We start from the raw sequence: 24,464 nt of genomic DNA on the forward strand, positions 1-24,464 counted from the left end.
TTCAACTAAGATATTCAATTAAGACATTCAACAAACTCCATATATAATACACAAAACAAAGTTGAAAAAACCCTGCCAACAAAAAGAAAACACAAAACCCTAGTTTTCGTCGTTAACATGAGCATGATGTTGAACCTTGAGCAACATGTGCGGTGTGTTCTCACTTACAGTAGCAAAACACGATTCCTCTCCTCCAAAATGCAATCTTCACCGGCAAGGAACCAAACTCTACAGAGTCAAATCGAAACGACGATACACAAGAATCAGCCCCGGCACTTGATCAATGGCGACGACAACAACAAGGGAATCAATTGAATCCTTCGTTGGTGAGAGGTATCGTCGAAAAGTGATATACTCAGGTTTTAAACCGAGTTTTCTGCAAGTGCACAGATGTGCATTGTAGTACTTAGGGGTCGATCCACTGAAGACTAAATAACTGCACTACGAATTTACTTGAAATGAGAATTGAGTCAAGATGAAAATATGGGTATTTGTTTGGAGGTTGTGAATAGTGACGAAAATAACAAATAATATACTTCAAAACAAGTAAATACTGAGATCAAATCAATACGAGAAGGTGTTGGGCGTTAGGAAATTCGCTGGGAGTCATAGACTAACTAACATATTAATTAAACATAGATTTTTCTATAGATATTTTCTTGAAATCAAACTAAGACTAAACTACCCACGTAGTATTAATTGCAAATCCATCCACTCAGATTTACTAAACTCCCATTCGTTCTCTAAGTGTCTATACAATTAGTTCGATAACTTCACAAAACGCTTTATATCGACTCACGTCATCTAAGAGAATTTGCTTATCTTAATAAGGTTAGTCGATTCAACAACACTTTCGGTGAGTAAATCAACATAATCGCAGTAGCTAGATGGTCGATCGAAGCCACATACACGAAACACAAATTTGGACAAAAACTCTAAAGATAAAACCTAATCTAACCAACTAGTAATCAATCCATGAATTCCCTTTAAAAAATCCTTTAAAACCTAAAAAAAGAAATTACGTAATCATAGTGTATAAGAATATCATAAAAGTATTGTAGTTTGCTGAAAATTAAATAAGAGAAAGGTAAAGAATGAAGAACACGGATAAAGATGAAGGTCGATGACAGCTCCTTTCGGCGACTCCTTCTCCCAAAGACAGCAACTCTGAAGGTGTGCAGCTCTCCTCACTCATCTCTCTCCATGGCTTGGTCTTTAGAATGAGCTAAAACGAGTATATATAGCCTTCTAATTCGTCGGGAACATCTAAGGTTTGAAGAATAAGTGGTGGGCTTAACTTGGGCTTGAATTAGGTCATCATGGGACTTCAATGACGTCTGGCCGCGATCATGGTGGTCCTGACCGTGGGGACTCATGGTCTGGCCGTGGTCGCGGCTTATGCTCTCCTTCGAGACTGCATTTTCTGTCTTTAGTGCATCAAGAATATCTGAAGATCTAACCGTTGTATTGTCTCCAAACCAATTGAATTAGAAAACTAGTTGTCTCCTCTATGTTGTCTCAAATTTTAGGGATGATCAGACAGTCACAAAGTTTTCATCGCTTGCCATATTTCTGGTAGTCTGCATTTTTCCGAAATTGTTCTTTTGCTCCAAAATGCACTCTTTTGCTCCAAGTTTCCTGAAAACTCTCTTAAAACTCTAAAACATAGAAGTCACTTTAAAACCATTGAAAAAAGAGTTAAAACACATGCATAAGATGTTAAAATGATCCATAAAAATGTTAAAATCCGGTGTTATCAAAAAGCTCCAACCCTAGAGGCATCAGACTAGATGATTGAACAAAGGATCTGCAATCTCATCCCTGAAGAATTCACAGCACGGTATCATATTATTGAGAACGTATTAGGGTTTGAAGAAGCAGAAAATTTCTTCGAGAGCATCCCAGAGAATCAATCTAAGAAACGAATCTATATACACCTCCTTGTTAACCAGCTACGAAAGACGGTCGGAGAAAACCGATCTTGGTAAAGCAGAGTCTACTTTCAAGAAAATGAGAAAGCTAGGTTTGCGCTTAAGACCTAAACCATACAGCTTGATGACGCCACTCTACAGCCCTTTTGGAAACAGAGAAAAGGTCGATGAGATTCTCCTAGAGATGAAAGAAATCAACATCGAGCTCGATAGTTTCACAGCGAACAAAGCCTTGAGAGTATACCCTGCTGTAACTGAAGTGACTAAAACGGAAAAGTTTCTTGCTTAATGGGAAGAGATCAGAGTACTTGAGTGGCCCATTGCTTTTGAAATCGCAAAGGCTTATTTAAGAGCCAGTGCAAAGGAGAAAGCGAGAAAGATGCTTCGTAGAATAGAGAACGCGAGTGAATCAAAAAAGCTATGAGGAACTCATGAGGCTGTAGGGTGAAGCATGAGAGAAAGAAGATGTTTACACAATAAAGAAATACAATGAAGAGTTTAGAGATTTGATTAGTTCTTTCTTGAAGCTTGATAATATAAAAGAAGCAAAGAAGATATACTACAGTGAGTGGGCTTGTTCTGGACTTGAGTTTGATATCCGAATCCCAAACATGTCGGTGTCTGCTTACTGTAAAAACAAGAATGGCGTACAAGGCAGATCAGCTGATAAAAACAGACTACGAGGGATGGAGAATTCGTTGCATAACTCCATTGCTTGAAAAAATGGGTAAAAAGGGGAATGAAGTGAAGCCTTCTGATTTCTCATCAAGAAACTCAGTGACTCTAATCAGTTCTCTAAAGCACTCGAGGCGTCATAATGGATCGGTGAAAAATGGGTTTTTAATGTTTTTCCTAAAGATTATGTCGCACAGCTTCGTTTGACTGAAAATGTGTTGGGTTTGGAAGAAGCAGAGAAGTTTTTAAAAATCATCATCCCTGATAACATGAAAGGTTACTCTGCCTACGCTACTCTTGACCTCGTACACAAAATCTGAGACAACTCTAGTGAAAGCTGAAGCCATTTTCAAGAAGATGAGAGAGCTAGGGTTCCTCTTAAGACTCTCCCCATTCAACTCGATGATATCTCTCTACACTGAGGTAAGAAAACCAAGTAAGGTCCAGGAGCTTCTACGTGAGATGAAGGAGAAAAACATAGAGCCAGATAGTCCCATGATAAACAACATCTTGAGAGTCTACGCTGATGTAACAGACGTAGAGACTGTAACATCCCTATCCTGGGTCTCCTGAGATAACCAGAAAACAGGAATATTAGATCGATGATCTAACCCCATTCGATTAGCCACTAGGTTGTTCCATAGTAAGCGATAGGAATGCCAGGACCAAAAAGACCCGTGTAGCAACAACAACATTAGACATTATATCTAGTGCTGACCTGAAAGGGAAAAGAAGGGGTGAGTAATTGAATTATCCAGTAAGGTGAACCTTATGAGACCCATTATCACTTCCAACATGATATGAAATAGAGATTAAGAAAGTCTAATCATAAAACAAACTCAAGCAGGACTCATTCCTATATAACTAAACTGGGTAAGAATAACAGAAAAGCAATCAATAGTTTTATTAAGTATTTTCTGTCAATTCACATTCATCATGGTACTAGCCATGGAAGACTCATCATCATGCTAACAAGGCATGGAAAACGCACATAATGCTAACGAGGCATGGAAAACAAACATCATGGTAACGAGGCATGAAAAACGCACATCATGCTAATGAGGCATGACAAGCACCGTTTCCACTTTATTTAAGTTATTAGGAGAGAACCCGCGCATATGCGCGAATCTTGTTTTAATTTATATTTTAAATAATACATTTTTAGAATTTGAATTGAATTTTATTTTTACCATCAATGTTTTTTTCGTTTAAAATATTTATATTTTCCGATTTCTTCTAGATGATAAATTATTTGTAATCTCTTCCATACCGGTTGTACCAAATAATCCAATTTTTCTCCTACGGTAATGAGGGACTAAAGATCTACTATTTTAATTTTTATATAAAAACGTAATAGCTCATAGAAAAATTTACCATTTTGAGTTTTTTTGGTTATATATATTTTATTGATTACATCTTTTTAAAAATTACTAAAAAACTTTGTATGACATTTTTATGTATCCACTTTTTTTTACTATTATTTTTTAATAATTTTAATCATTTATTGAATATTTTTTGTGTGTTATAATTTTATTAGTTAGAGTTTTATATAAGATTATTTAAAACTTTTTAACTTATTCAGTTGATAATTTTTTTAACTTTCATCAAAATTTAGTTATACTTTTAGTTTGAAAATGTAGTTTAAATCACTTGGAAAGAGGAAATGGAATAATGTATTTCAAAAAGTCTTATATTATATAATATTTATAAGTTTTGATATATTTAAAATAAATTTGAATTTATTTATTTAAATACATTTGTTATACATATTAATATTTATTAATATTCTTTAATGCTTTTTCTTTAAATGTGATTAATTGTTTATTTTATTAAGATTTTAAATGGACAGGTGGCGCTTTCTCCAGTGTTGATGTGACAAGCAGTTGGAGAAAGTTGGACAAGTTTTATATACAAGATTCAAGCATCAATCACTTTCATTACCACACAAGAGAAAAACATTCTGCAGAGAATGACACTTGAATCCAAGTCTTCTGTCCGGATAGCCAGTTTGATTGGATCAGTTTGATTTAATTGGATCGGTTGTGAAATCCTGACCTAATTGGATTGGTTTAATTGTTTTTCTTTTCCCGGTTCAATTTAATTTCTTTTCTAAACCAAAACTCCTAGAAAAAAACCTCATATAAAAATGTTTTTAATTCTATTTCTAAACCCTAGCCTCTCTATTTTCTCTCTTCTCCACGAGCTCTCTCGTCTCATCTTCCTTCAACATCGCGTCTCTTCCCTATTGCCTACTTGCAGACTAAATTCCCGACGAACCGTGAAAAACCTTGCAACTATCTACCTTTCAAATTAACGATCTTTGTCTTATCTTTCTGTGAAGACCAAGATCATCGAGATCAGAGTTCCCATGTGGAATTTATGACCTCATATTCGTGACTGCTACCTTTTGGCGAAACTGCAGTTGACCGAGCAGATGGGCCTTGAGAGAATGGAGGAAAAACGAAGCAAATCAGATCGGATTGACCCCAAACTCGGTGATCATGTTCCTGAACTTTAGAATTATCCATATCAGTAAGTGGATTCTCTTTTGTAATTTTGGTTTGAGAATTATGGATGTTTTTCCGAGCATCCAACTTTGGGAGCGTATTACCGGCGATCCATAGAGTTCCAGAAGATGATCTACATACCTCTAGAAAGCTCTTCGAATCTTCTTTCTATATTCACCTTCAGATATCCTTTCCGAGCTTCCACCCGAGAGTTATAATTACTTTCGTATCACGTATTGAAACTGTCGAAAAAAGGAAAGGGTGTATTCAACCATGAGAAGCCAAGCTGAGGGCTTGCAGCTTATCCCACTCCTTCATTATGTGTTTTAATATGTAGACTAGTCTTCTTTTAAACCATGGCTGTTAGTTGTGTCTATTGAATATGATGTGATTTGATGTTGTGGATAATTGGTGATGTTATGGATTAGTGATGATGTTGTAGATTATTGATGATGATGAGTGCTTTAGCTAGGTTGTAAAGAATTGATGCTTTATGTTAGCTGTAAGATGCTTGGTCCTTCTTGAAAGTCCTGAACATAGAGGTCCTGCTTCGTAGAAATTAATAACCTGCATTGTTTGAAATATATCGAGTTAGGTACCCGTCACAGAGAATCCATGTGATGTGAAACTACTTGCTGGGGCTACTGGGTGGTGTCTAAAATAGGCCAATGGTGATCATCTCTTGGCGGTTAAGGCGATCTGCAATCTGTATGTGCGACTAATTGGTGATATGTTTAACTCATCATATCACATATGGCAGTCCTTTCCGTCTATCCGGACATGGAGATTTGGATTCAGATGTCATCCTCTGCAGAGCGTTTTGCTCTTGTTTGGTAATTAAAGTGATTGATGATTGAATAACTTAAATAAAGTAGAAACATTGTTTACAGTGACTCGTAAGCATGATGTGGGTTTTCCATGCCTTGTTAGCATGATGTATATTTTCTATGCCTCGTTAGCATGATGATGAGTCTGCCATGGCTAGTATCATGATGAATGTGAACTATCGGAAAAGACTTGATAAAACTATTGATTGCTTTCCTGTTATTTTTTATTCAGTTTAGTTCTATAGGAATAAGTCCTACTTGAGTTTATTTTAAGATTACACTTTTTTAATATCTATTTCATATCATATTGGAAGTAATAATGGGCCTCTTAAGGTTTACCTCACTGGGTAATTCAATTACTCACCCCTTCTTTTTCTTTTCAAGTTAGCACTAGATCTAATGTTTAATGTTGTTGCTACACAGGCGTTTTCGGCCATGGCATTCGTGTCGTTCACCTTGGAAAAACATGGTGGCTAACCGAATGAGGTTAGACCATCGACCTAAGATGACCGATTTCTGTTTATCTCAGGAGATCCAATATATGGATGTTACAAAGTGGTATCAGAGCTGAGGGAGATCTCCTAGTTTTGTCTTAGAAGGTCGCGCCCACGGTTTTGTAGGTTTTCAAAAACAAATTGTTTTCAAAATTTATTTACGATTTAAAAAAAAAAAGGAAAGGGACCATCTTGGCGATTTCAAAACTAGTAGCAACAACATGTTAGACAGAGTGTAGTTAAAAAATTTTGCTTTCTTAATTGTCTCTTTTTTTTCCATTTTCTTGATTGTCTCTTTTCCTTTTTTTTTTTCAAAACTTCAACCATACCAAGTTGACGGGCCCGCAAGAGGGTTCCTCCAATTGCAATGACTGAGTGGAGGAAACGAAGAAGACATGAGCTTGAAATGTTGAACTCCAAGAGTCCGGAACCAGAAGTGATTGAGATGAGCTACAAGCGGAAGTCCTTCTCAGCTCCAAGTCGCAAGATGTCCTCCCTCCCGGTGTAGTCGCGATCTGCAAGGAAGATGACCCATAATGACTTGTTTGTAAAGCATGGAAGATGCTGCCAGTTCAACAAGGCAACGCCCCCACCGCCGAAGATGACTTAGGCACGAAACAGAGTCTTAGCAGGATGGATCCAACGCGATGGTGAGTCACTCGAAAAGTATCAGCAGAACTTTTTCAAGGCCAGGGAAAACTATGAACATGAGTATGGTGAAGCTGAGCTTGTCATTCACTTCTTCATGGGTCTTCACCTAGAGTTGCGAGCTCGAATGTCAGAGATGAGACTAGATACTTTTGCTCTGCCAGATACAGATGGCAGGCCCATTATCAGATTTATCTAGTCTCATCTCTGCCATTCGAGCTTGCAACCCTTGATGTAGTGACTGACAAGCTCAGCTTCACCATACTCGTGCTCATAGTTTTCCCTGGCCTTGAAAGTTCTGCTGATACTCTTCAAGTGACTCACCATCGCTTTAGATTTATCCTGCTAAGGCTTTGTTTCACGCATAAATCATCTTCGGCGGAGGGGACGTTGCCATCTTGCACAGGCAGCATCTTCCATGCTCTACAAATAGTTCTTGATGGGTCATCTTCCTTGCAGATCGCGAGTACACCGAGAGGGAAGGCATCTTGCGACATGGAGCTGAGAAAGACTTTTGCTTGTAGCTAATCTCAATCACATCTGGTTCCGAAGTCTTGGAGTTCAACATTTTAAGCTCTTGTCTTTTTCGTTTCCTGCACTCAGCCACTACAATTGGAGGGTTCCTCTTGCGGGCTGTCAACTACATCCTGAAATTGGAAAAGAAGGAAAAGATAAAATTAAGAAAGCAAAATTTTCTAACTACATCCTGACTAACATGTTGTTCCAGTTTTGAGATTGCCAAGATGGTCCATTTCTTTTTTTTTAAAATCATAAAAAAAATTTTAAAAACATTTTTTTTTGAAAAACGTCAAAACCGTGGGTGCGACCTTCTAAGACAAAACTAGGAGATCTTCCTGAGCTCTGATACCACTTTGTAACATCCCTATCCTAGATCTGTTGAGATAACCAGAAATCACGCATGTTAGGTCGATTTTTTAACCCCATTCTGTTAGCCAATAGGTTGTTCTATGGTGAGCGACATGAATTTCAGGACCAAAAAAACGCATGTGTAGCAACAACAACATTAGACATTTGATCTAGTGTTAACCTGAAAAAGAAAAGGAGGGATGAATAATTAAATTACTCAGTGAGGTAAACTTTAAGAGACCCATTATCACTTCCAACATGATATGAAATAGAGATTAAGAAAGTCTAATCCTAAAACAAGAGCAAGCAGGACTCATTCTTATAGAACTAAACTAATAAAGTAAAATTAACAGAAAAACAATCAACATTTTTATTAAGTATTTTCCGTCAATTCACATTCATCATGGTACAAGCCATAGCAGACTCATCATCATGCTAACGAGACATGAAAAACACATATCATGCTAACAAGACATGGAAAACACACATCATGCTAACAAGGCATGTCAAGCCCTGTTCCACTTTATTTAAGTTATTCAAGCATCAATCACTTAAATTACTGATAATACCATATTTTGATCACTTTTATGGATTGTTTTGAAACACTTTTTCTATGTTTTTTTATTGCTTTTAAGTGTTTTATTATGTTTTTATAATATTTTTAGTTCCAAGACTCTTTTCAGGAAATCTAGGGAAAAGCTTAACAAAATGGATAGAATACCAGATTTTAGCTCAGAGCCAAACTGTCAGAAGTTCACCCTAAAATGAAGACCTTCTCACAGTCTGATCCAGATCAAATTTGGAGACCTCAAAGATGGAACTATCAGCTTTCCAGCACACTTTACAGCTTGGCAATCCAACGGTTCAATCAAAAGTTACGCGAAGAACAAGATGTCCTGTAAACCAGCAGGCAAGCATTTCCACCCGCGGCTACGTCCTGTCCGACCGCGGCCAGCTATCTCCGATTTAGAAGGCCCATTTTTAAAGCCAAGTCATTTTCTCAGCCTCAATTCCAGAACCCTAAGAGACCATGGAGCATTGGAAACTAAAAATACTTATCATTTAGGTCGTTTTTAGAGAGAGACGAAATACTTTAGAAAAGATACAACTTTAAGCTCTTGTTTTAGGTTTAGGGAGAGAGATCTATCTCTTGAACCCTTTTTGTTTCTCTGTTATTTTCGATTTCTGCTCTACTTTTTAATACTATGATTTTGATTTCGTTCATCATGTCTGAGTAGTTTTGTTGTTGGGTTAAGGGATTTTCGATGGGGTTTATATATGTTTGATGAGGATTCCATTAGCTATTGAAGCCGAATCCTAGAAATTTATCTTCTAAACTTATTTATAATGCATGGGAGTAGCGTCATGAACTACAATCTGATCCCGGTTTTGGGTTTTACGAAAGTTTTTATTCGATGCCAGATCTAGTTCGAGAAGAGCAGATCGACCATAGGAGTAGAAACCTACCAATGGGAGAGCTGTGAATATTGATGAGTCTTAAGCTTACTGCATCTTCTCTTTTCCAGGGCCATAGTGGACACCTACTGGTCAGGGTTGAGAGAGATAGTTGGTTATGATCACGACAGTGGTGTATTCATATGTTCGTGATTCGAGTTCTAAAAGTTTTAGCTAGGTGATAACACCGTATTTGTACCCACTTTCGCCATTGATTTCAAATGCTTTTTCAAAGGTTTTAATCAGTTTTGGGAACTTTTATTATGATTTCTATGTATTTGTAGTTTCAAGGCTCTTTTCAGGAAACTTAGGGAAAATGATGGCAAAATGGAAGAAATCCACTTTTTCCATCTCAGAGTTAGACCGTCAGAGGTTCAGCCTCAAATTAAGACTTTCTCACCGTCTAATCCAGCTCAAATTTGGAGACAAGCAATAGGAGAAAACCAGCTTTCCATAGCACTTTACAACATGAAGATCCAACGGTGCAATCAAAAGATACATAGAGAACAAGTTGACCAAATTCACTAGCACCAGAAGACTCTCACCCGCGGCAAAACTATGTTTTACCTATCCTGGAAGACATTCACCCCGGTGGACCTAATGACGAACCACAAGGCCCAACATCAAAGCCCACTTCGCCATTTCTTTTCAGAAAAGCCCTAAATGAGACCTGGAAGACCTTAGGACCTATAAATACATTTCTTAGTTGCGCTAAACGGGTGTGTGCTCCTGTGATGAGATTTTGAGCCACCAAACTTTGTTTTTCTAGGGTTAGGCGATGGAAATGGGGATTCTTCCGCTGATCCATTGTTCTTTCTCCTTTCTATCTAATTAACTTTTCTGTTCCATCTTTTGCATTCTTTCATGTCTTTTATCATTCCTTGCATCATGTAGATTTGTCCCAGATAGTCAAGTTGTTTGAAGAGTTTTCGATAGGCATACATATCGATTAAGATTTCTAAGTTTCTAGACCATATTCTAGATCTCATCTCTTCTAAGTTGTTCATATTGCATGAGAGTAGATTCATGACCTATTCTCTGAGCCTAGGATCGATCAGAGCCACGAGAGTGCTGTATCACATCATCCATACCTAGCTTCAGAAGAACATAGTCGCTATAGGAGTCGAGAGCTACCTGTAGAGAAGATGTGAGCAGACAAATTCAATATTTAATGCATGATCTTAGTTCTGGCATGAGATCGAGATTTAATTGTCAGATCTGAGTGATTAGTGTATTAAGATGGCGGGAGTTGGTTAATCATACACATGTCTATTCTAGTTCCATGCAGATCCCAGAAACAGATGAAGATATATCGTACAAAGGCTAATTGGAAATGCTTTGACATCGATTAGAGTATACCGGAGAAGTTCAAATCACCACCTTTGAGTTTAGAGTCTATAGTTTGAGTCGATATGCTTGAGATATTCTTTTAACAATTCATTTGCATTGCAACTTATTTCTTGTGAATATTAGATTAGGTTTAGTTTAGGATTCTTAACCAAAAACCCCAAAAATCCCATGAGTTTATGACTTTGCTTACTTTCCTAGTGTGTTGTTTCTTGCAGATTAGACATCCTCCATGTGGATCGACACCCTAAGTCCTACAACGTACATATGTGCACTTGCAAATATTAGGGTTTTATAAATTTAAAACTTTTTGAGGACCAACAGGCTTGTTAAAGTTTTTGGCGCCGTTGCCGGGGCGGTTTTTAGTCACTGGAGGTCTAAACCTGGGAGGTTGAAGCCGCTAAGACTATATATATGTCGAGTTTCTGCCAAAAGATCATAGGAAGTAACCCAAAATCATAAACACCCTAACTTTTTTCTTTTTGTGCTTATTCTTTCTTCTGTTTGCCCTAATTTCAGAATCCTTGAAGCATGGATTATCCGAGAAGAAACTCTAATCGCGAGCAAAGGTTTTGCAACCTGTGTGAAGCTCCCTGCACATGTGAACCAGCATCCAGGCGTGATTCCGATCATCATGTTCGACCAAATCATCCGAACAACCACCATGAAGACTCGCGAACTCCACACCACCGAGATGAGCCCTATTCGCCACACCTGGTGAACCGTCGACCATCTCATCCCTTACCTCATCAGATTCTGCACCAGAACGCTGAGACTGATCAATTTAGGCTCCAACTGAATTGATTAGAAGCTATGCTGAATCAATACCTTGACTTCCAAGTTGTTACGGAAGCTACCTTGTACAAGAGGATCGATGATTTCACCCACCTTGTGAAATCGCTAGAAGATCTGCACTCTAAAAAGATTTCTGTCCTAAAAAGGAAGATAGAAGCTTTTGAGAAAGAGCAGCCAAGACAGAAGTATTATATCCTTCAAGGATCCATTGATGCCAAGGCTGCCAAGTTAGATATCAAGGAGGCTAATGAAATTGCTTCATGGTACAGAGGAAGAACAGATGGTGAACTTCAAGAGATTGAATTTTGCCTAAGCAAGCTTGAGCAAAAGAGCAGGGAAACCAGTTCTGACATAAAACATCTCTCTAAGTGCCAAGGAGACACAAACCTTGTGGTGAAGAAGATCTTTGAGAATCATAAGAAGGATTATCTTGTTCATGGTCAGCCAAAAGAAGGAGGATCAACCAATTCTGATGCAGGATATCCTACAATGGACACCCAGAATAGCCCTGAGGACATCCTGGATGAGCAAGAGAAAGGAGCAGCTGATGAGCAGCCCTCGGAGATCCCCACCGCGGTCAAGAGAACTTCACCCGCGGCGGAAAGACACTTGGCTGCGGGTGCAACGCCTTCACCCGCGGAAGTCCGGCCTTCATCCCCATGCTCGCAACGCCAAGTGCCTAAAGACCCTGATGAACATCACTCTCACATCCCATGCATGATGATCACAGAAAGTGAACCAGATGTCATAGATGTGGAGGATGAATCAGCTAAGAGGATTGAAATGCCATACATAGATTCAGTCATCAATTTTGATGAAGAAAAGTTCTATTGTGATTCTTATTCTGCATTTGAAGCACCAGATCATCAACAGGAAAGACAAGTTCAAACTCTGCACAAAGTTCAAGACAAAGGTCAATTTCTAATCTCTTGTGACATTAAAGTTGAAAGATTCCTCAATATTCTTTGTGATTCTGGAGCTTGCATTAACATGATGTCCAAAGCTACTGCTTTGAGACTTGGCATTAAGCACATTTCAAGTACCAGGACAAAGATTAGCTTAGCAGATGATTCAAGTGCAACACCAAGAGGGATAGCCCGAGATATTCATCTAAGGATTGGAGATTGCATAGCACCTGTCAATCTATACATAGTGAAGACCTTTCTTAGCAACTGCTGGAGCCATCATGGATTGGCCCAACCGGAGAGTTTCTTTTGCAAATATCGACAAGGACATCTTCTATGAAGCTACACCACTAAAGAGTTAAAGAGGAAATCATAAAGCTCAGACATTTGAACTAGAAGAACTCAGGAGTGATGAAGAACCTGCAAGACAGAACAAGAGGACTTAGAAAAGGACTTGTCTTAGGACAAGATCCTATTTGAACTAAGTCTTTTCCTTTGCAAAGTCTAGCTAAGGACTGTAAACCAAAGCGCTTGATGGGAGACAATCCATTTATGTACTTATTTATTTTTGTTTAAATTTTTTATTTAAGTTTTGTTTTTCTTATTTTAGACAGGTCTTAGTGTGCATCATAAATAAATTAAAATAAAAAATGAGCTGACCGCAGCCGAGGAGCCTTCAGCCGCGGCCAAATGAGTTTTTGCCGCGGCCACGACGACTTGGCCCGCGGCCAGCAAGCGTCCTACTGCGGCCGCGACATCCTGACCTGCGGCCAGCATCAATCCGGCCACTTGGCCACTTCCACCTCTACCTTGATTCAAATCAATTCAAGTTTGATCAAGCACCACTCTACATCATCCACCATCCACCATTCAACATCCTACCACCTCCACAACCACCTCGCAATCCATCACCAACACCAGGTAAGTTTTCTTTTCCCTCATCTTTTTAAATTTTTACATACTCTATTTCTCATCCTTTCCTGATTTATTTCACACTGGGGGCAGTGTGATTTAAGTCTGGGGGAGGATTTCATCCCTTTCTAACCATCTTTCTTGCATGAACCTTTGCATTCTGCATTTTTCTTTAAAATTTTTTAATTTTTTCGGTTTTTCTTAAAACTTTTAAAAAGTTTTTGGAGTTTCAAAAAGTGTTTTCAAAGGTCAAATACATTTAGAGGGAATAATGACAAAATCAATGATGATAACCAACTTGTTTGCTTCTACACCAATTATTCGTAAAAAGCTCTTTCAAGGTTTAGTACTAGACTAGGCGGTAGCTAGAGTACTTACACTACGAAATCCCACCAGAGGACTTCTATTCATGGAGATCTTTTCTAACAGGATATACTAGCTCATTTTACTTGGACATAATATTGACATCTAATTTTCTCATCAATGGTTTTAAGAAGGAATCATGATATACATCTAAGACATCTTTACCTTATTGTTACCATTCTTTGTTGTCCTAGATGGCCAGTTCATCTTTAGCTGGTACCTAACCCCCGGCCCAAACCTTCATGTTCAAACCTCATACACTCTCTTTTAAGTCTATATTGACAGATATGTGCAAAAACGCCGGAGAGGGAGGAACAACATAGTTTTCAGTCACTCAACAGAAGGACTGAATAAAATCGGGAAGGAAGTGTATCATGGAATCTCAGCAAGCCTCATGATGTCTCTAAAAGCTCATTCTTAAAGGTAATTTTCGTGCTCCTTAAGATTCTAAGTCAAAAGGCGGTTTGCCCTTTCCTAAAAAAAAAAACAAAAAAAGAGAAAAAGAAAGAAAGGAAAGGAAACCAAGAGCCTAAAGAGTCTTAGAAGCTGAAATCATTTGAGCCAAGGCAATAGGTATTCACCTCAGGAGTTATAGATTCACAACCTGGACAAAATCCAAGTCTGGGGGAGTTATTAGGAGAACCTGAAGAAAGGAGATTAGAAATCTTTAAGCAAGGAGAATGTGACTGAAAAATGTGGGGGCATTGACAGTTCCATCCTCTCTTGCTGTTTTGCATAATGTCTTGTCTCCCCAGAAAAAGGTAACTCTAAACACATCAAACCTTACCACTAAAAGTCTTTTGATACGTAACCTTGAATGCCTTGTTTAATATCCTTTTGATGAGAATCACTGAAACTTTTAATGAATGTTAAGAGCTAGTTGATTGGAAGTTAGTTCTAAGTGTGTGGATTTACGCATGACGGATTAACGGACTAGTTATGTTTGTATTTTTGTGAGAATTTTCTAGACTTGATCTGATTGATGTATTGTCCATAATTAAGGTCTAGAAGTATGGTTGCTGATACTTTTGAGATCCCTCTCATTTCTGTTGAATGATATTTTTTCAGATTGGATCTTGTTTTGTTTGAGGACAAAAAAGTCCTAAGTCTAGGGGAGTTGATAACACCGTATTTGTACCTAATTTCACCATTGATTTCAAATGCTTTTTCAAAGGTTTTAATCAGTTTTAGGAACTTTTATTATGATTTCTATGTATTTGTAGTTTCAAGGCTCTTTTTAGGAAACTTAGGGAAAATGATAGCAAAATGGAAGAAATCCACTTTTTCAGCTCAGAGTCAGACTGTCAGAAGTTCAGCCTCAAATTAAGACTTTTTCACCGTCTGATCCAGCTCAAATTTGGAGACAAGCAATAAGAGACAACCAGCTTTCCATAGCACTTTACATCACGAAGATTCAACGGTGCAATCAAAAGATACATGGAGAACAAGTTGACCAAATTCACCGGCACCAGAAGACTCTCCCCCGCGGCAAAACTATGTTGTACCTGTCCTGGAAGACATTCACCCCCGGTGGACCTAATGACGAGCCACAAGGCCCAACATCAAAGCCCACTTCGCCATTTCTCTTTAGAGAAGCTCTAAATGAGACCTGGAAGACCTTAGGACCTATGAATACATTTCTTAGCAGCGCTAAACCGGTGTGTGCTCCTGTGATGAGATTTTGAGCCACCAAACTTTGTTTTTCTAGGGTTAGGCGATGGAAATGGGGATTCTTCCTCTGATCCATTGTTCTTTCTCCTTTCTATCTAATTAACTTTTCTGTTTCATCTTTTGCATTCTTTCATGTCTTTTATCATTCCTTGCATCATGTAGATTTGTCCCAGAGAGTCAAGTTGTTTGAAGAGTTTTCGATAGGCATACATATCGATTAGGATTTCTAAGTTTGTAGACCATATTCTGGATCTCATCTCTTCTAAGTTGTTCATATTGCATGAGAGTAGATTCATGACCTATTCTCTGAGCCTAGGATCGATCAGAGCCACGAGAGTGTTGTATCAGATCATCCATACCTAGCTTCAGAAGAACATAGTCGATATAGGAGTCGAGAGCTACCTGTAGAGAATATGTGAGCAGACGAATTCAATATTTAATGCATGATCTTAGTTCTGGCATGAGAGCGAGATTTAATTGTCAGATCTGAATGATTAGTTGATTAAGATGGCGAAAGTTGGTTAATCATACACATGTCTATTCTAGTTCCATGCACATCCCACCTATGAGTTTAGAGTCTACAGTTTGAGTCGATATGCTTGAGATATTCTTTTAACAATTCATTTACATTGCATCTTATTTCTTGTGAATATTAGATTAGGTTTAGTTTAGGATTCTTATTCAAAAACCCCAAAAGTCCCATGAGTTTATGACTTTGCTTACTTTCCCAGTTTTTTGTTTCTTGCAGATTAGACATCCTCCCTGTGGATCGACACCCTAAGTCCTACAACATACATCTGTGCACTTGCAGACACTAGGGTTTTATAAATTTAAAACTTTTTGAGGACCACACGACACATCAATTACCACACAAGAGCAAAACACACTGCAGACAGCAACATCGAATCCAAATCTTCATGTTCGGGTAGACGGAACGATCTACCATCTGTGATATGATGAGTTAAATATATCACCAATTAATCACACAGACAGATTGTGGATTGTCTTAACCGCCAAGTGATGGTACCCATTGAAATTTTTAGGCACCACCCAGTAGTCCTAGCAAGTAATTTTGCACCACAAGGGTTGCCTGTGACGGGTACCTAACTTGATGAAATTCAAGCAATACAGGTTATTAATTTTTACCAAGCAGAACCTCTCTGTTCAGGACTCTCAAGCAGTACCAAGCATCTTACAGCTAACTTAAAGCATTGATTCTTTTTCTAACAACCTAGATCAAGCACTCATCATCTTCAATAATCTAGAACATCATCACTAATCCATAACATCACCAATTATCCACAACATCACATCACATCATATTCAATATTCTATAGACACAACTAACCGCCATAATTTAAGAGAAGACTAATCTACACACTAAAACAAATAATGAATTAGTGGGATAAGCTGCAAGCCCTCATGTTGGCCTCTCATGGTTGAGTACACATTTTCCTTCTTTGGACAGCTTTGATACGTGTTATGAAAGTGATGATAACTCTCGGGTGTAAGCTCGAAAAGGATATCTGATGGTGAATATAGAAAGAAGATATAAAGAGCTTTCTATAGGTATGTCGATAGTCTTCTGGAACTCTATGGATCGCCAGAAATATGCTCCCAAAGTTGGCTGCTGGGAAATCCATTCTGCTCAGATGCGCCTCGGAAAAACATCCATAATTCTCAAACTACAATTCCAAAAGAAAATCTTCTTGCTGATATGGTTAATTCTAAGGGTTGGAAAAAATTCTCACCGAGTTTAAGGCCAATCTGATCTGATTTTCTTCGCCATTTCTCCATTCTCTCAAGGCGCGTCTGATCGGTCGACTGCAGTTTCACCAGAAGGTAGCAATCACAAAGATGAGGCCATAACTTCCACGAGTGTCTAGTCCCGGAACATGTTCTACTCTTACCAACTCGTTTTCAACACATTCATGGATGAATTGAAACTTTCGGTGTATGTGTTTACTACGTCCATGAAAGACCGGGTTCTTTGTGAGTGCTATGGCTGATTTGTTGCCAATTTTAACAGTCACCTTCTTGCTTGTCGTACCCGTAACTTCACCAGAAGTTCCTGAAGCCATATTGAGGTTGTTCCTCGCAAATACCTCAATATCTGTTTTAACGCTGCTCCATGCGATTCCTTGGGTGCTTGCATATACCTGCTTAGTACACCAACACTGAAAGACAGGTCTGGTCGAGTATGAAGAAGATATCGAAGGCACCCGATATTCCTTCTATACTCTGTTGCATCGATATTCTTCTCTTCTTCTGATTTGCTTAGTTTTAAGCCTGCATCCATTGGTATATGAACCGCATTACACTCATTCATTCCTGCTCCTTCCAAGATTTTAGCTGCATATCTTTCCTGCTTGAGAATAATACCCCTTTTTCTTTAAGTACTTCGATGCCAAGATAGTAGGTTAGTTTACCCAAATCGCTCATCTCAAATTTTGCAGACATCTCCCTCTTAAATTTGTGAATTAGTTCTAAGCTTGAACCTGTAACAAGCAAATCGTCAACATATACAGCTACCAATAGAAGCATCTCCTTTTCTTGTTTTCGGTATAAGGAAGGTTCCTTAGAACATTTAACAAACTTAAGTTCTTTGAGAATTGTGTTTAGCTTGTTGTTCCAAGCTCTCGGTGCTTGTCTTAAGCCGTACAGGACTTTATTTAACTTGTATACTTTGCCTTCACTCCCCTTGGCTATGAAACCATCAGGCTGAGTAACGTACACAACCTCCATTAATTCGCCATGAAGAAAAGCGGTTTTGACATTTAAGTGATGTACTTCCCAATTCCGCGAAGCTGCCAAGGCAAGTATAAGTCGAACTGTTTCAATCCTTGCCACTGGTGCGAAAACCTCATCAAAATCCACTCCAAACTTCTGAACATATCCTTTTGCCACTGATCTGGCCTTATATTTGTTAATGCTTCCATCCGAGTTTCTTTTGATCTTAAATACCCATTTTAAACCGATTGGCTTGACTCCAGCAAGAAGATCGACAAGATTCCAAGTTTTGTTTTTACTAATGGACGAGATTTCATTCTCACATGCATCTCTCCATACTTTCAGCTCCTTTGCTTCATTAAAATCCCATGGTTCGTCATCTAAGGTCAACAAGAGTCGTTCACTCTCGAGTTTGGCCAACATAACGAAATCCTTTAAATAGCCTGGTGTCTTCCTAGTCTCGTTGATCGTCGCAGAGTGGGTTGGTTTTGATCTTCGACTTCATTCGTTTGTTGCTGTTCATCTTCTTCACCTGTTTCTTCTGCGAGAACAGGGTCTGTATTTTCATCGGAAATAACTTCCTCTGTTTCTTGATTTCCATCATCGTTTATATTCTCATTGATGCTTCTAATACGGAAACCAAGTGTGAAAGTCCCTGAATCATCGATACTCTCTTCCCCTGTATTATTCCACCTCCAGCTTTTATTTTTGTCGAAGATTACGTCTCGACTAACTATTATTTTTCGATTCTTTGGATCCAGTAGTCGATAAGCTTTCGAACCTGGTTCAGTGCCTAAGTGCACTAACATGCGAGATCTGTCATCTAACTTCTTTAAGTGTTGTGACTCTGTTTTCGCGTAGGCTATGCATCCAAAGATCCGTAGGTGCTCAATGTTTGGCTTCTTTTTCCTGAATGCTTCGTATGGGGTTTGTGCTTCCAAAGTTCTTGTTCCAACTCGATTTATGAGATAGGTTGCATGCCTTACTGCTTCTCCCCATAAATATTTAGGTACCCTCATGTGTTTCATGATTCTCCTAGCCATCTCCAACAGAGTTCTGTTTCGTCTTTCCACTACGCCGTTTTGTTGTGGTGAGTAAGGCGCTGTTAGATGTCTTCTTATACCCGATTTGTCGCAAAAACTTTGAAAATCTTGAGACACAAATTCACCACCCCTATCTGTTCGAAGCGTCTTGATCGAAACACCTGTCTCGTGTTCGATTAATGCCTTACACTTCTTGAATCTTGGGAATGCCTCACTCTTTTCTTTTAAGAGTATCGACCACATGTATCTTGAGTGATCATCTATCAGCACAAAAATATACCTGTTTTGTGCAGCTGTGGGAGGTGTAATAGGTCCACAAAGATCCCCATGTATCAGCTCAAGTATATTTTGTGCACGATATGATGTTGCTTTAGGGAAGACATGTCTTGTTTGCTTTCCAAGTATGCATGATTCGCAGGTTTCTTTATCTGGTGTAAAGTTCCTTATTCCAACGACTAGCTCCTTCTTAATCATGTTTTTCATATTCTCGGTTCCTACATGACCAAGCCGAGCGTGCCACTTTGCTGAGTCGCTTAAGTCCATGAGATGCAAACACTTTTTGCTCTCAGCTTCCATAAGTACCTTATGCAGGCGATTACTTGATCTAAAAGCTTTTACTAACAATTTTCCATCTCGATCGTGTAATGTTAGATGATCTCCTTTCATTCTAACATCACAGCCTGATTATGTGGCTTGCCCAAGGCTGATGATGTTGCTTCTTAGATCAGGAATGTAATAGAAATCTGCTAATATCTTCTTTTCACCATTCTTTGTTACAAATAGGATCGATCCTTTTCCTTTTATGTCTATGCGTGAGTCATCGCCAAACCGTACTTTTCCTGTAACTGTCTCATCAAGCTTTGAGAAATAGGTTCGATCCCCTGTATATGATTACTGGCCCCGTTATCTAAGTACCAGATGTTGTCCCCATCTGTTCCTTTTTCGGAGTGATCAGGTTGAATGTTTCTTTCGTTGAGATACACCACCTCGTGCATCATAAGCTTCTCTGCTTCTTGTGTGTCTTCACTCTCATTCTCCTGAGTTGCTTGGAGTTTGAGCAATCTGTCAGGACAGTTCGACGCGTAGTGTCCTATTTTATCGCATCTGTAGCACACCACTTTTGATTTATCCTGCTCTTGTCGGTTCCAATTGTTCTGTTGATATCCATAGCGTCCTCTGCCTCTTCCTTGACTGTAAAAGCGACCACCTCGACCTCTACCTCTACCAGCACCTCCGTTTTGTGTTTCTTGATCCGAATTTGCATACATAAGTTTTCCTTGATCATCTGCTTGATCTCCTTCTTTTTTGGCAATTCTTTCTTCATAAGCTTTTAATCTTCCAACGATGTCTTCAAAACTAGTTTTGGTGAGATCAAGCACTTGTTCAAGGGCAGCAATTATATGTATGTATTTTTCTCGGAAGGCTGTTAAGGAATTTCTTAACAAGCTTGGGTTCCTCCATGCTTTCTCCTAGGGCTGCAGACTTAGTGGATAATTCAGAAAGTTTTCCAGCAAAATCATCAATTTTGTCGGTCTCCTTCATCTTTATCCTTTCAAATTCTGACATTAAAGTCTGCAGTCTAGCTTCTCTTACTTGATCGGCTCCCATGTGTCTGGTTTTAATCGCACCCTATACTTCTTTTGTGGTCTCAAAATTTCCGACTTGTAGGAGTAGGGTCTCAGGTACAGATTGAAATAGCAACCCTTTTGCTAGATCGTTTTTTTCTCCATCGGCTGTCCCTGGTTCGATGGTTTCCCACACTTTGTGTACCTTTAATGTTATTGTCATTCGTATAGACCATACTGTGTAGTTTGTGGTGGTCAGCATCGGACATTGTATGGCTGAAGAACTACTCTCCTTCGCCTTGCTTGCTTCAACGATGTCGCCCATTGTTTTAAACCCTATGATCTTCGTTCTGCTTGGTAAGTTTTAAAAATAACCTAGTCACTCTGATACCATTTAATGGCCTTTTCTAAGCCCATGTCCAACTCCTCTAATTAGTATGATATTGTCCATTTTGCACCCAAGTGGCAAAGTCCGCACAGATTTGTTTTTGGGTTCTTTCCCAAAAGGCTTCATTCTAATTAGAGTTGGACATTACTTATATACTAGACCATATTGGTCTAAACTTCCGATGTGGGACTTTGGATTGATTTCCAACAGAGTGAACTCCGATCTGGGTGATCTCGGTCTTCACAGAAAGACAAGACGTGGGGCTTTAAATTGATAGGTAGATAGTCGCACGATTATTCACGGTTCTTTGGGAATTTATTCTGCGAGTTGGCGATGGAGAAGAGACGCGATGGTGAAGGAAGAAGACAAAAGAGAACTTGTGGAGAAGAGAGAAAAGAGAGAGGTTAGGGCATAGAAATAGAATTAAGAGACTTTCATATGAGGTTTTTGTCTAGAAATTTTGGTTTAGAATAGAAACTAAATTGAACCGGGAAAAGAAAAAATCAAACTGATACAATTAGGTCAGGATTTCACAGAGACAATGGAGAAGTATAAGAGAAAATGGGTTGGTGATGATAATAAAACCAAGCTTGAAGTGAAGAAGAGAGATGCAATGCAGCAATGGCATAGGCTTACGAAAAGGCCTTGTTAATACTAAAGGCCATAGAGATAACAGGGAGTGAAAGCGAAGTACGGTCTATGGAATCTTGAGCCAAGAAATAGGGATAATAATGAAGCGTATTTAAGTGTGATTAACTCTTTGTTGAAGCTCAAAGATGTGAAAGGAGCAGAAGAGATGTATGAGAAGTGGAAACCAGAAGGATGGGAGTACGATTATTGAATACCGAGTTTATTGCTTTCTTGTTATTGCCAAGAGGTGGATAATGAAGTGAAGGCAAGGGAAGTAGTGGAGACGAGTAAGAGGAAGAGGAGGATGGTGGAGTTTAAGTTGTTTACGCAACTTAACTGTAGCTTAGGTGGCGAGTTGCTCATTTCTGCATTGGTTCCAAGCGTCTTATGGCTTATGGTAGAAGAGCCCTATTTGGGTGTGGCTTGGCACCTGACTTCGCTTTTGCTCTCCTCTTGTCTTGTCTTCGATGCCAACCTGCAAAAAGTTCTGGATGATCGTAACTTAAATTCTAGGACCTTAATGAGTTGTGTTAAAAGCTTTTGTATGGTTTTTTATATCATTATCATAGGAACAGTTTTTGTATGAATTTGATTTTTAATTAGTATGTCATTCCTATTGAAACCAGGTTTCTTTGCAAAGATAATTGGGTTTATGAGTCTAAATTGAACTGACAAAAATTTGAAATTGAATGAAACATGGGCTTTTGGACTTGAGATAAAGTTTTTTAGATTGCACCAAATTTACATGTTTGGTAATAGAAGATAATATTAACATACAAAATAAAACAAGGCGGATTACAAAAGAGTTCGTTAGCTAATTAGAGTTTTTAGGTTTTTGGTCCAAATTATCACATCACATGTATACTTCCATCCCAAGAAACTTGGAAGATTGACACAAAGGACAAGAGCTAAGCTTCCTCTCACACTCCTTACACAAACACATATGCTTACAAGGCAACAACAACATACACACCTCTCTCACTCCACAAAACCTGCACATCATCCTCATCGTCGTCTTACCGTTGTTACTGTTTCTTCCATTGAAGCAAGAAGCTGTGTCGTCCACCTCGCTGTCTCCACACCCTTCAATGCTATCTCTAGGCCGACCACCATGAGCTCGCTCGAGATTGTAGTTGAGAGCAGCGATCATGTTCTCGTTGTACTTCGCTCGTTGTTGCCACGCCTCGGCTTCCATTGTCAGCTGTTCCATTCTCACCTCGAGTTCCTTGTTCTTTCGGTTTATCATCTCTAGCTCCTCGTCTTTCTCACGAAGCTTCTGAACAAGTCTTTCCTCCATAAGTGACACAGTTTTATGCTGACTCCTCTGGATCTTGTCAAGAATCGAATGTCGTAATTGATCCCCCTGTCAAAAGCATAGAGAATCAAGAACACGGAGAGAAACTACAAAAACCAAACCAAATCAACTTTATTCATACATCCAAGAACCACACATATATGAATTCAGCAGATACAGAGCAACTAGCACTGAACATTAAGTAAGACACAAGAATGTGTTCTATAAACAGTCATAAGAGCATCAAACAACCTAATATCAGAATGTATTATATTTTATTCATGCAAAAGTCACCTGAATCTTGAGAAATCTATCGATTTCTGCATCTTGCCTCTGTAACTCACGATCAACATCGTCTCCAACGAGAGACAACAAAGCAGAGCCATCAGAGGAAGCAATACGAGCATTGTCAAGTGAGAGACCCAAACCGGTTGATACAGACCGGCCTTGCCAAAAATCAATTGAAGACATCTCGAAAAAATCTTGTTCCTTTACTCTTTTCCGGCCATAGTTCCACTCGAAGTCGGTGCCGCCACCATCGGAACCGTCGATTTGCATAACCGGTCCGGGCGCAAAACCAGCAACATGAACTGAACAAACCAATTCAATTAATCTCTCAACATCGATTATATCGATCAAAATTCAAACCATTTTAGTCCCAATTAAGCAAGAATCTAAAGTCCAGACTCTATACAAGCAAATTCAAGCTTCTGAGAAAAAGAAAAATTTTGGAAAAAAATGAGAAATGAGATGTGATTTACAAGGAGGAATATACGGAGGATGCTGAGACTGATCATGGAGATTCGTGGAGCTGTCAAACCCTAATTCGAGAGGAATCTGGCCGTCGATCCCGCAAAAGTCCCTGGAAAACAACCAAAATGTTTACATATTTAAAGAATCTCGCGAAATTTAGGGTTTTGTTGTTAAAATAATATACAAAAAAATTGGGGCTTCTTATCGCAGGACAAAGCAAGAGAAGAGATTGCTACCTGAAATTCTTCGAGTCATGAAGGTGTGGATCTAAATGGTGAGGAAGAGCCATGGAAGGTAATTTTTGTGCGAGAGAAAGAAAAGGAGAGAAGGAAACGGAGAAGGAGACGGAATCTGACTTCTGCAAATTGGAAAATATGTAAGAATTGTGTATTTATGATCAGCTCCCTCAATTTTCTTTCGATATTTGTTTTTGACCATATAAGTCTGGTTAGTTCCATGTTTTGTCATGTATTCTTAAGATTAAATTTTTAGTTCAGTTTTGGTGACCATTAGTATTAAAATGTCACCGCTCCTAAATGCTAAACCTCAGTAATCGAAAAATGTTATGACGAAGGATCGATTCATGAGTAGATATTCTGACTTTGTAAACTCTTGATTCACATTAGCTATATATTACATCAAAAAAAGATAAAATCTATAACAA

General features: G+C 38.7%; 1 protein-coding gene and 1 pseudogene across 1 annotated transcript; one reads left to right on the forward strand and one right to left on the reverse strand.

Moving 5' to 3' along the window:
• Nucleotides 1-117: 117 nt before the first annotated feature.
• Nucleotides 118-22,339, forward strand: LOC18010814 (annotated as a pseudogene).
• A 167-nt stretch (nt 22,340-22,506) lies between these two features.
• On the reverse strand, nt 22,507-24,156 carry LOC18010534 (probable BOI-related E3 ubiquitin-protein ligase 2). Its single transcript, XM_006393572.2, has 4 exons — nt 24,037-24,156; nt 23,809-23,909; nt 23,342-23,637; nt 22,507-23,116 (listed from the first exon to the last, which is right to left on the reverse strand). The coding sequence occupies exons 1-4, from the start codon at nt 24,087-24,089 to the stop codon at nt 22,607-22,609; spliced, it is 960 nt and encodes a 319-aa protein (XP_006393634.1). The 5' UTR covers nt 24,090-24,156; the 3' UTR covers nt 22,507-22,606.
• Between the last annotated feature and the right edge of the window lie 308 nt (nt 24,157-24,464).

Source organism: Eutrema salsugineum, unplaced genomic scaffold, assembly GCF_000478725.1.
Source record: "Eutrema salsugineum unplaced genomic scaffold, Eutsalg1_0 scaffold_7, whole genome shotgun sequence".
Lineage (NCBI taxonomy): Eukaryota > Viridiplantae > Streptophyta > Magnoliopsida > Brassicales > Brassicaceae > Eutrema > Eutrema salsugineum.

Bases quoted from the DNA above. Each gene is read 5' to 3' on its own strand.
- LOC18010534 (XM_006393572.2), bottom strand. From the start codon at position 24,089: ATGGCTCTTCCTCACCATTTAGATCCACACCTTCATGACTCGAAGAAT. The intron at 23,910-24,036 runs GTAGCAATCTCT...GTTGTTTTCCAG, and splicing joins CATGACTCGAAGAATTTCAG to GGACTTTTGCGGGATCGACG. The intron at 23,117-23,341 runs GTGACTTTTGCA...TGCTTTTGACAG, and splicing joins ATAGATTTCTCAAGATTCAG to GGGGATCAATTACGACATTC.